The 12,997-nt window shown below is 45.3% G+C and overlaps 1 protein-coding gene across 1 annotated transcript in view; it reads right to left on the bottom strand.

Annotated features, from left to right (window-relative positions):
- iars1 (isoleucyl-tRNA synthetase 1) overlaps positions 1–12,997 on the bottom strand; it is a 64,997-nt gene that overhangs the window by 4,992 nt on the left and 47,008 nt on the right. The window contains exons 27-33 of the mRNA XM_035388168.1: positions 12,571–12,683; positions 11,249–11,344; positions 8,773–8,949; positions 8,369–8,483; positions 7,211–7,330; positions 3,139–3,282; positions 1,645–1,797 (exon numbers count right to left, since the gene is read on the bottom strand). Of these exons, the coding sequence (XP_035244059.1) occupies positions 1,645–1,797; positions 3,139–3,282; positions 7,211–7,330; positions 8,369–8,483; positions 8,773–8,949; positions 11,249–11,344; positions 12,571–12,683 (918 nt within the window). The remainder of the gene's footprint in view (positions 1–1,644; positions 1,798–3,138; positions 3,283–7,210; positions 7,331–8,368; positions 8,484–8,772; positions 8,950–11,248; positions 11,345–12,570; positions 12,684–12,997) is intronic.

Below are 12,997 nucleotides of genomic sequence, written 5' to 3'. Positions count from 1 at the left end.
TATTTTTTCCCTTTGTTCATCATCTGCATTGTAAATGATGACCCATTAATGATCATTTTCATACTCATCACAAGAGTTGCAATCCTCGATTTCCTGCCACTAGATTGTGCCCAAGAGATACAGAAATGCTAAAAATATATCTCTGAGGCCAGAATCTTTGAGGTATCTTGATCATCTAGTGACAGAAAAACTGATTGCAGCTGTAACCTCTTATGACCTGCATTGTCTTTGGAAATGATTGAATTGTTTCATTTTCCATGGCGCAGTGTTCAAAAAAAGTTAACCAAAAAAGCAGAAAATAACAGAATCGCAATATATATTGTATCGGCAGCTAAGTATCGTGACAATATCGTACTCGCAAAATATCGTACTCGCGTCCCATCCCTAGCGATGAGAAGCAGTGTCTGGCTCAGTAATCGGAGGACACGCATGCTCGTCTACACTCTTGTGAACTGACAGAGGACAGTCAGGCTACCCCACAGTGATTGGGCATTCCATAATGCAGAATATAGGGAAGGCAATAAAAACTATTATAAAGTATGACCATAGGTACATCTCCTATGCTATCATTCTTTCTGAACTACAGTACTGGATTCCACCACCTCCAAACATCAGTTTAAACTGAAGAGAAACAGATCTTTAAATGTTAATAACGTGGAACTGACCTGCCAGTTAGTCCATGATCTATGGCACAATGGAAGGGAAAAGTTTTTTAAGTGCATATTTGTTGAATATTTAATGGTAAGTGCGTATTTTTAATTAATTACATATTGGTCTAAATGTTTATCTAATCCAATCTCAAACTTACAAGTCCCAGAAGGCTCGTGAGTGCTGTTGGGGAATTATGCAGGTAGAAGAACCTCTCACAGTATCTCTAATCACAATCCCATTATGCAGACGACTGACCCATCGACGCCGCAATAAACTTGGCCTGCTCCAGACCCTGGGCAGGATCACGGTGCCAACACCCAGGTCTCTACCTACAATTCAAAAAATCACTATCCGCAGCAAGTCCAGCACACGCCGAGAGGCCAGAATTACAGTGACGGTTCGCAAAAATGCCCCCCTCCCCAAAAAAAGTAATCAGAAAGTGGGTGCAGCGCTGACGGCATTCGCGGCCATTCCGGAGAGATCATCTGAGAGGGATTAACTGTCGCTCGGCTCCACGCTCATCAAGGTTCAAGGTCAGTGGTGCAATCTCCCATCAGGAGATTAAGAGTCTGGGTTCGGCCGCACGGAGTACGCTTAACCACGTGGCAGTAAATAACCCCTCACCCTGCCCCGGCAACCTGCACGGCAACAAGCCGCAAGATTTATGGGAAATGGTACGCGCTGCCCGTAATGAACCCCCGGCACTGGCACTACATGGGATTAATAGTCCTGTGTGACATTTAGCTATCGCACTTCAGATAAAGGAAACGTCTTCAAGTGTAGATGGCCCTTCTGAACAATGCAAAAAATAACCAAAAAATAACGAATAGCTACGCTATTATTATTAGTATTGCTGCAACACCAATGGACGCGGGGTTGGGGCATAACTTCTTTATTTCACTCACACACACACACACGTATGTGTACGCGCACACACACACGCACACACGCACACACCGGTAAAAAAAGAGCGGGGTTGTGGGAAGCACTCACGTTCACTCAGGGCCTCGTCCAGGTACAGGTGCAGTCTGCGGCCCCTGTGGCCGAACAGCTTGCCAGCCTCGCTGAGGAGGCCAGCGTACGTCAGCTCGTTCTGGCCCACCGGGTTCGCCAGCAGCACAGTGCCCACAGTTCCACTCAGGCATTCTGGGAAAGAGAGAGAGAGAGAGAGAGAGAGCTCTTACTGCACTGCACAACTCAATAAATCTGCACCGGGCCTATTATGTTAAATTTGGTCATGTCCCCAGATCAGTCTTCCTAGACATGCCTATATGGTTACAGCTCTTCTGATTTGCACTCATTCAATTCCAGTACCCCAGAGACAAGCACAGTGGCCTTCTCAACTTATCTACATTTGTTATTTAGAGTTCTATTGGTAGTGATAATCAAACTCTTAACTTTTTGAAACTTATAATCTGTATCTAACCTGTACTTAATTAACGAGTGGAACAATCACAGAAAACATCATATAAAAAGCACTACATTTTCCTAAGTCATAAATGAATTTCATTAAACTCAAAAATGAGCAACTATTTTAATTATTTTGCTTTCATCTTGGCAGAATCCCTGCTATTCACCTACACCCACACAAAAAGCAGTACTGCTGAGGCTGCGGGAGAGCTTGCACCTGAACAGAGCAGAGCAGAGCCCATCTCTCACTGCCTGCTAGCCTTTGGGCATCTGGCATGTTATTGGGCAGGAGGCACAGTGAACTCCCAATCAGAAAACCCTAACAGCACACCCCAGGCTCATGATAATTAGCTGAGCCGGCCCTTTCACCGCATCAAATGGAGACTAATTTGCAATCGTGTTGGTCCGTGTAAAAATTCTACATTTTCAGAAATTTACCAAAAAAAAAAAGTTACTTTCTATGCAGTAAGTGCCAAAAAAGCAAGAGAACAAATTCCAGGATCAATGGTAATGCGATAAAGTGTGCTTTCCAGGGGAAAGGTCCTGCTCTCTGGACCGGACTGGAACAGCAGTGACATTTCACAGAGCCTCTGCATTGCGGAAAAGGCTAATGCGCGCATGCTAATCTGACCGCACGGCTGCAACAGCCCTGCAGTAGAAAGGTCAGAAAGGGCAGCGAAACCAGGACAGTATTGTGACGGTTTTTTTTTGCGTTTGGTTTTGATCAGTTCATTACACACGTGTTTGAGCCATTATAAAGAGGACTTGCAGGAACGATCCAGTCCAGAACACAGCCTGTTTCAAATCTGAACCATGACCTCTGGAGAGCGAATGAAATGGCAGACTCAGAGGTTTTGGGTTTTCACTGAGCACACTGCAGGGGCATCCCTCAAATCTGCACCAGTGTAAGGGCCAGTAGGCCGCATGCGTCTGTAGTTTCAGTACGACATAAAAACTGCCATACTGCACCAGTTTCGAAAAAGGACAGCGAGTCTTCTGGCATGGACAGCATATACTTGTGTGGACGGCGATAAGACGGGACGGCCAAACCGCCTGGACGAGGTGCGATGGGCATACCGGCGGGTGGGCCGTTGAGCAGCTGCAGGTTGATGTAGGGGCAGAGCAGGGGGTCGGCGCTGGGAGGGTCCGAGGGACCGCCCCCCGAGGTCACGGACAGCGTCTGTCCGTTCAGGGCCATGAGGTCCGTCTTGCTCGTCAACTCTGGAGAACGAAAGCAGGAAATCCGCTCAGCTGGGGTCAAATGAAAACTCTCCCAAAAAACCAATGCGAACCGTTAGACAGGGAATTATTCACAGAGCTTTTCAACTCAACTGGAAAAATGACTAAAGCAGCCAAGATAACTCTAAACTTTTCTGCAATACCTCTCAATTTTATGGGCATTTCCTTCAAAAACGCAGGAGGCTTAGGCAATGCAATTGACTCGGCTTCAGCCTAATGAATTTACGGCTTAAGAAAGAGCGCACTGTGAGCAGCGTTCATGGCTCCAGAAACAAACGCGGATCCCAGCTCGGCTCACGAAATAAAAGGATACGTGGGAGAGACCGGAGCTCAGCTGAAATTTTTCAATCTTACAAGCAGACGTATCACCTTTGAGCACACCTGAAAAAGGGCTGGAGTTAATGAGAAAACGGAGAGGAAAGTGTCAGGACAGCTAAATGTGCATTTATCAGCACTATGCCTTTGAAGACTTAAAATAATGGCACCATGTTTAAGTGGACCGTTATAAATGGCAACAATCAACAGTTTGAATCCAAACGGGCACTTCCATGGTTCTGTGCGCAATAATGAACCGCTAGCTACGTAACATGCCCTGCTAGCCAGAAACTGCAGTTGATTTAACCAATTCAAAAAGGATGCTACATTAGGCTACTTGGCCTTCTGCTAGTTTTCCTTCTTAGCACAAGGCTAATCCATAAATAACACTGTTCCCCTGGAGAGAAAAAACATGCAAGTGTATACTTAATAACTGTTCAATATATACCATTTTGTTCAAGCATTAACATTAGTATGTACGGTATTTCACCAATCAAACTGGCACTTATATAGAGTCAGGTAACATTTGACATTAGACGCTCTTGAGCTTATTTACCAATGAGCCATTCTGTGGCACAGTGACAGATAACTGATCCTACAGGCTGAGGAGAATCCTGCAGATACACACCTCACTGTCAGTGCAGCAACTCCACTGAGAAACCCAGCTGTCAAAAACCTAATCTTCAAGAGGAAGCTTTGACTCAAAACTCATTTCTTTTTTAATTCACATCTGTTCAGCCGTGCATCAGGCTGTCGTCGGTTGCAAATGTCGGTTAACTGTTGCGCCTAAACATTCTTCCATATTTTTTTATCGTAAAAATAAACACTGCAGTTTGCTAGTACAAGTTGTGATCGATTTCACTTTGTACACAACTGTGCAATCTGTTACAACTACTGTGAGCCCACATGACACGTTTGAGCCAGATAAGAGCACTGAGGCCATGAACAGAAACATTTAGATTTACCACTCACTTATGTTTTTATGGTTTTAGATGCTCTCCAAATTTTAGTGGTAAACTAACAACTGAAATAAAGAGCCCATTACTGTAAGTACTGCAAATTATAAAAGCGTACTGAAAGGTACAAATCACCCTGGCGCTTGTTAAAAATACCAAAAAATGGTTTGTGCTTGCACTCACAACAGAAGGGTGTAAAAACAGACCCAAAGACAAGAATACAATGCAGCAGTGCTTGGAAATTGTTTGTCATACAGTAATTAATGACCGAGTAGAAAGGAATCAATCAACTTTAATGCAGGGCCAAGGCAGCTGACCCTTTCCTGCAACACTGTGATAAACAGCCAGGGACTCTGATCATGTTTATTCAGATTACCTCTGAGCGCGCGTGTTCGGCTACTGATGTCCGCACTTCTGTTAGCGCTAAGACCCTCTGGATTCACAATCGAGTCTTCAATCAGAATTTCACCAGCTGCAGCAAAAATTCATGCCTCTGGCTACTGAAGTGAGCGTGTGCGTGTGTGTGTGTGCGTGTGTGTGTGTGTGCTATGTGTGTGTGTGAGTGTGTGTGTGTGCGTGCATGTGTGTGCAGACGGCCAGGGTTTCCAAGGCCTTAGAGAGGAAGAAAATGACAGATTGGGACGGGAAAGGCTCCCTTCTCCTGGAGTAGCGCCTACATCCTTCAGAGAAGCAAAACCGCCCTAAAAAAAGAGAAAGGGCCCCCCTGAGCCTCGAGCTGAACTAGCAGAGCAGGCAGAGTCAGAGGGGTGAAACTCAGCAGACCCCTGCGAGGCCGGGGCCGGAAGGCCGTGCCCCGGGGGGAGAGGGCCCACGGTGCCGCACAGCTACCAGCCCGGGCAGGCCAGGGCGGGCCCTCAGCTTCTGGGCCTAATTTGGGGGGCCAGTCAGATGTGAAAAGTACCACCTGCCGCTCAGGACGATTACCGCCTCCATCAGCGCGCCCGTCTGAGGCTCCCTGGGAAGGAGATGGCTCCACAGGCCGCCCTCCTAACTGAGCGCGCCCGCAGTGACAATAGACACCCGGAGAGAGCCGCTCGGAAGCCAAGCTCCCCGCTCACAAAATGGCCGCGGCTGTGCGTGACGCACCCACGGCCCTTCCCTCAGGCCAGCAGGCCTCAGAGACCCGCCTCTCTGGGATACCAGTTTATCACCCCAAACTCACGGGACAACGACTTTTCAAAAAACACAGTCCTAAGTCACATTGCCCATATGATATACAGAATATCCTTAAATGATCTGAATGTTGAAATGATCAAGAGACGAATCCATTCACATCTCTGCAGGGAAATCGGATGACAGGCAGCCATTTGTTAAGTGCATTAAAACACAGCTTTTCTGTGATAGTAACTGATTAAGTGTGTGTGTATGTGTGTGTGTGTGTGTGCGCATGTGCATGTTTTTGTGTGTTGGGGGGGGGTTAACTCCATGTTCCCAAGAAAAAAATTATATATATATATATATATATATATATATATATATATATATATATATATATGTATTTTAAAAAACTACAAAGGGAACCATTAGTAGTAATTCGGAATGTGTAAAATTTAAACACCAGTTTGTAAGAGTATTAAAAATGTTCATTTACCCAGCTTTTTTGCCACAAACAGCTAAAAAAACACAGAAGGAAATAAAAAACCACTAAGTGACATCGGTTGGGTAGCAAACCATCGTGAGGATAAATAGTTGATAGTCACCAGTGCCGTGACTGATCAACATTCCGTCTCTGTCACTGAGTAACACACTCATAGATTTGCACTTCCGGAAAATAGGACAGGTAAAATCCAAAGTGCTAGCAAGCTCTTGGGGTAGAAGCATTTCAGCAGGAATCAGAGCACCAAATAAAGGTATTACCATTCACTCCTGAACTATTTATACTAGGGCTAGACAGCTGGAGATTTTCAGGCCCACAAGACTTTCTCGGTTTATCAAAACCATGTCTGCAAAATTCCCAGGCCAGTGTTCAGGTTTGGTTTCCCATGACTGTAGCCACAGGGCACCTAGCTGTGCCTCACATCCCTTCCAGGAGGTTGCCAACATGAGAGCACAAGACCGAACTGAGCAACGGTACCAGTTATTAGACCAATCAAACATTTAGTTTCAAATTAGACATTGTAATTACCACTTCAATTCCAGTGGCACCGGCAAGCAGGTACCAACACAGAAATGGGTTTTAGGAGCACATTTTTCACATGACATTTCTCATCCAGAGTGACTCATATACGGTAGCTTATATTTTTTACATAATATCCATTTATACTGCCGGATATTTCTTGAAGCAGTTCAGATTTAGTTGCTTAGATTTGAACTGGCTCAAAGTTCAAGGGAATTAAACCTGCAACCTCAGAGTCACAACCCAGTTTCCAAACCACCATAGAATTTTCCCCATTTACAACTAGCCTATCTTTCTCCACACCAGTTGTTACAGAATGAGTATCAGCCAATTAAAGTGGCACAATATTCTAGCACAGCACCGTTTGAGAACTAATTTTCAGAAACCGTATATGCAAACCTGCCACAACTGTGTACAAAAAGGTTGCAGTTTTTGATAAGACTTCCAGTAAGCACAATGTTGTCCTCTGCATTTCAGTATTGCACCATCATTGGACACTCACCTGTCTTCCCATTGAACAGCTGAGTGTTCTGGGCACCAAAAATGCTGGAGCACACCACCTTCAGCCTGTCCACATCCATCTTGTTATCCCCTTTAGGGTTCTCCAGCAGGATAACTCCGTCTTCAAGACACAAAACAGACAAGAATGCATAAAATGGCTTAAATGCCACAGCTCTTCCCAGGTTCGTTTCAGGTCTGGGGGAACATGCTGCTGCGACAGCTGCTGGAGGGTATATGACTGCATGGCTGCATGGCTGCGGTGCAGGGCTGCATGCATGCAGTAAGACCGAGGAGAATTTGCAGGCTTCCCCATGCGACCAGAGAGGTTTCTATACCAGACCTGAGGCAGAGGAATACTCTCCCAACCAAAGCCCTCCCTCCGGCCTGTTTTTCCTCTTCTATCTGAATACTGGTCTTTATTAACATAGTTTGTACTTCATGTATTAGAAATGGCTTTCTGCCGTTTTTTTATTTTTATTTCTTCCATTGTCTCAATGCAATGTGGCATCTACTGTATTTTTGGTAAAATCACAAGGTAGCACACGTATTGTCACAAATGGGGGGGGGGGGGGGGGGGAGAAATGTACAGGCACTCAGCTGAACACAAAATGTTTATATACCGTATGTGAAATTTTAAAAATTGAAGATATGAAGCAGTAAGGGAGTATTTTTTTTAAAGTCTCCCCATGCCTGGGCTAAGTTGTGGTCCGATTGCGCGTCTCTGTGAGATTTGCAGCCACAGTCAGCGCTTCCACATTCTGAGTTAAATCTTAGGGTGTACCCCTGCACCAGTAACAAGGACCTCAGGGGCACGTGCCACACAGAGAGCCACTGTGCACCTTAAAGCCCAAACACGCTCTCCACGCTGTCAGCTTGCATGTAGCCTGCCCTTTTTACCCAGCTCACGCCTGAATGTCATCCCACTCTTACTGCTATAGCATTCTACTCTATTCTGAGTTCTGTGTGCTGCCTTCTCTTTCCTTGTGCACTGTATTCTATTATCTTTTGTGTTAACTGTTGTGACGTTTCTCCCATTAAGGACAAATAAACTCCATTCATCTATGCACAGATCTATAACTACCTATGTGCTACTGACAGATAGTGCTCACGTACACGCACACAACTGTGGCGGTTTAACGGCGCCATTCGCGGGGCCTACCTTGCTCCTTACTGTTCAGCCTGACCTTGAGATTGACGTAGGCGCAGGCGGGTCCGGAGAGAGGGGCGCAGGAGGCCCCCTTCACGATGGTCAGGTCCAGCTCAGAGCCCTTCAGCTGCGAATCAAAATCCAAAATGAAAGACAGCAGCCAACCACAGAGGTGACACTCCAGCACAGAAATCATTTGGCAGGCATTTCATTTCATTTCAATAAATGTCTTTGTTCCTAACCATTTCAAAAAAAAACCCAAGGGTAATCCACGGTGAGGCTCACAGTCACATTCATCTTAACTTAATGTCCTTGGCGAACAAAATGCATTTAGAAATTGTTATGCAGTGACCGTTACAAAAGAAACGTAGTCCGTCACGACAGATCTGCTTGCTAAATGCACGTCGGGACGTTACCTGGGTTTTCTCCTGTACAATAACGCCGGCATTTTTTGGCACCGGATAGGGAGTCAGAGGGGCTTTGATGGTGGCCAGAATGAAGTCAGTGTGGGCCTGGATCACCTTGTCCAGGTAGTCCCCGGCAGGCTGGGAACTGTAGTACACAGTTATCTCATCAGACGGAACCAGGTGACCCTGGAAAACAGGAGGAGTTGCTCACGCACTCTGAAATTCGTACTCTGTCATCCTGCTGTGTCAGAGGTAAACCTTAATGAGAAGGAAGCCTACAATGTTATCTCGGAAACTCGGAAAGCCTGAAAAAACTGCATCACATTGTGTGCCGTCCAGTGACAGCTTTAGACTGAACCTTGCAGAGGAGGAGATACTGTACATTCAAGAGACACGTTTTTAATCTTTGTTTAATGAATGCATTGACCCCTAGGTGATGCCTGAACTTTCATGACCACACACTTCTGCTTCTGATATGTTTACTGTATTTTAAGGCAGGGGTTGATGTGTCACCTATCAGTCACCTGTTTCATGATGGTATCCCCCCCCCCCCCCGATTCATCCTGCCCCCTTGGGTGCATTTTCCCCCCACGCTGCAAATTTCAATAGCCCTGCCATGGCGACGCTGCCCATTCAGCTGACCCCAGCCTTGACACACCGAAACACATCGATCTTCTCTTAATCTACTCAGGCACCAATTACAGCCAGACTCAAGGGCAAAAAAATAAATATATAAGCACGCTCGATCAATGAAGGAAGCCTTTTATTGCCTTCTAGCCGATTCAAGGTAGCAACCCGAAAGCCGCAGAATCCGCTTCGGAAGAACAGGGAGGTCGGCGTGCGCTGCGCTCCTGGACTAACGAGACAACAGCCTCCCCCTCTCCTCTTCTTTTCTCACACCCCCTTCACGACCACTGCCCCCCAGGTCGCCTCTACTCATCTCTGCAGAAACGTTAAAAATTAATTCCCCAGGATGGAAAATTCCTCCCTATTTGAGTTTTTCAATAACAGAAGAATTTAGCCTTGGCAGGTTGCCAAACCCCCTTCCCCTGTAAACACACGCAGGGGATTGGGGCTCAGGACAGAGAAATGTTTGTTTGTTAAGAAAAAGAGTAAAGCAAAGCTTCTGTTTCTTTATAAATAGCCAACCGCACTTCAAAGTCCCGGTTTGTTTGTTTGGAATCAAATCCTCGACAATTATGCTTTTTACTTAGCCTGATCACAGTGATTCTGCCATTTCTCAATAAACTTGTCTTTTTTTTTTGGCATTCAAGGCAATGCAGCACAGATCCTGGGAAAGTAAAGGGTCCTCCCTCCTGCATGAGTGTGGGGAAACGGCCGGAAGAAAGCCGTGTGTGGACTCACTGCTCCACACAGACCAGGCTGGGAGCGCTGTCCACTCAGTTTGAAGGGGGTAGGGGGGTGGGGGGAGAAAACTGGCCCAATTAAGACATACCTGCGAGCTATGCGCTAGCGCTGTGCCTGTCTGGCCTCTCTGTAAGCACATCCAATTAGCTAACCCACAAACGGCTAACGCAACATGTGCCGGGCCAGGCCTTCAGATGAACTGATTATGGATCGGGCCTCAGCGGGGGGTCTCCACCCGAACAACAGCATCCCAGATTTCCCTTCCTCAGGGGAGAAGGCATCCCAGGGAGCTTAATGAGAAGTAAATATCGGTATGAAGTGCTACCCGCGGCATATTTTAAATGCCCACACACTTCAGTGAGACTTCACTACTTTTGTGAGAACCGAGCCATGGCCGATGACAACTCGCTAAAGTACAATTTCCACTCAGCGCAAATCACAGCCGTGGTGCTACTGCACGCTCATGCCCTTGGGGAGTCTTAGGGCTGAGGATTTCCATGTTCAGCTTTAAATCAGAGACCAATTTAAACCCAAGAAAGGATGAGACAAGTTGAGGGTGTTATCATCAACAACAAAACAAAAACAACCTGGGAAAAAAGCACCCAGTGGCTCTCTGACACCACTGCATTACAGCAACGTGCCTTTGAAATGAAGATGCTCAAATGACTATAGACAGGCACGTTTCTTACCTTGTAAACCGTGTTTTTGCTTCGCAAACTGAAATAGCGACAGCACAACGGCACGCTCTTTCCAAAACGACAATTACGGTAATTTGAGCTTCGCACTTGCATGGTGCAATGAGCGCACGTTGCTACAGGCACTGTCTTTCTGCTCACTGCATGCCTGCTTGAAGAGCTCATTCTGTGTCATGCCTGGCTCTACATTACAGCAAACAGGCCATATTCCTGCTCCATCACGTTTACAAGCTGCTGGATCCCTTTCTTGAATTTAAATTTGAAAGCCAGTTATTGTGTGAATTATATATCAGGTTTTCATTTAAATTCACATGGGATTGACTCGACTGTTTTCGAACCTGTCGAGTGTAGTTGTTGAAGTGCATACAAAACCCTGGCTGTTCGACAGTTACCCAGCACGTGTTCCGATTTTTGCCCTTTACCTTTTTGCGGAGTTTCTGGATACGATTGATGACTTCACGGGCCACGCCCTCATCCACCATAGACTGATCAGGAGTAATGTCCAGCAGAACCAGGACCTGGAGAAATCACACACATCACAGCACCTTTCAGTAAAACCTTCGAAAATACATCAGGTACCGACAGAGAATTTACATAGATTAATTTGACCTGATTTTAATTCTAGTCTCCCAATAATGGTGAGATTGTCAAAATTCAATTTTCCACAGACAAGATAAATATGCAAACAATATATTAAAAGCAGGCCAATCTACAGTGTCCGCTTGTATGCTAAACTGCTGGCTTCCCAAAGGCATGCCACAGAATTGGCCAAAAAGCAATTTGTAAAGAGCTTTGCACAATACCGCCTTCCAACAAAAGCGACTCCACTTATCAGTGGTTCATATGAAAATTCATTATGTGGTAATTATTCCATAACAGCACACTGACAGACCCTTTTCCAGCTCCTACTCCCTCCAGCCTTAGCCAGCAGGGGGAAAAGAGGACACCCATTTGAATGAAGCGCACAAAATAAAACCTTAGGACGTGATTGCAGACCTCTCAAACCACATGATTTTGTGTTCTGCAAGACGCTGACTGGACATAACCAATGCCTTATATTATGATAACAAAGTGTCACACAACACATACCACTGCAGAAAAAATGAATGAATCTGTTGCTTTTATTTAGGAAGCATTATCTTATTTCCATTATCCTTTTCATTATTAAAGTTGTTTCTGCTGTTAGGGGGTTGTAATTAAGTTGTACAAATGTGTACAGTAAGCAAAGTACATCTTGTAACAACAAGCATGCCTGCAGGCCTTTGGAGCAGTTAGCAGTGTCCCGGATAGAAAGCACTGATGCACTTGCAGTGGTAAAGATTTGAATTCCCACTTGAGCTAATGCAGTTGGGACAGTGGACTGCCTCTTGCTTTTCATTTTTGGGGTGGATAGGAATTGAATGGAAGAGGTATATCTTTTGTGATGAGTACCTATTGAAGAGGTACATCTTGTTCATTAGAATATATTGACATATACCTAACATAAATAGGTATATAGTCCTCCTTCAAATCAATTGTTCTGCTCACTTCCAGATTTGAATAGAAAAACCTCAAGGAGACCTCTAACACAAGTACATGTCAGAAAGACATGTACCTGTGTTAGAGGTATACTGCATGTGTCAATATGTATCTGTTGTGATGTTTATTCGAAAATATTCCATGTCACAAGCTAATTTGCTGTAAAAAGCTAAATCGTGCGTGTGGATATGGACCTTGGGAAAAGGTATACTGTACATGTATGTACCTGTGCGTCTGAGTGAGCTTCGTACTGAGCAGCTGTTCCAGAAGACTGATCAAAAGTGTACATCAGACGCAGGTCTTCTTCATGAAGTTCATGCCCATCCACTACAATGGATCCTGAGGGGGAGAGAAAGAAGAGCTGAAAATACAGTACTGTAGACTCCACGAATGCCTTAACAATGGCCTGACTTGTTCATCTTGCAAACCCTCAAAATGTGCACCTTCACTTCAATAAAAACTCAGGCCAGACTCTGCACTTGATATATACAAGGGTTTTGATGTTTTACCTCTGACCAAAAAGCTTTACGGTTTCTGCAGTCCATTTGTAAATAAGAAAGCGTTAACGTTCCTTTAAGCTGAGGTGAACACGACCATTGAATTATAGCCCTCTAAAGCAGCGTTTCAACGCTCCCTGTTCCTCCTCCCCCATA

The sequence above is a fragment of the Anguilla anguilla genome, chromosome 13, assembly GCF_013347855.1.
Source record: "Anguilla anguilla isolate fAngAng1 chromosome 13, fAngAng1.pri, whole genome shotgun sequence".
Lineage (NCBI taxonomy): Eukaryota > Metazoa > Chordata > Actinopteri > Anguilliformes > Anguillidae > Anguilla > Anguilla anguilla.
Note: the sequence above shows the minus strand (reverse complement) of the source record. Positions and strands in the feature narration are given on the sequence as shown.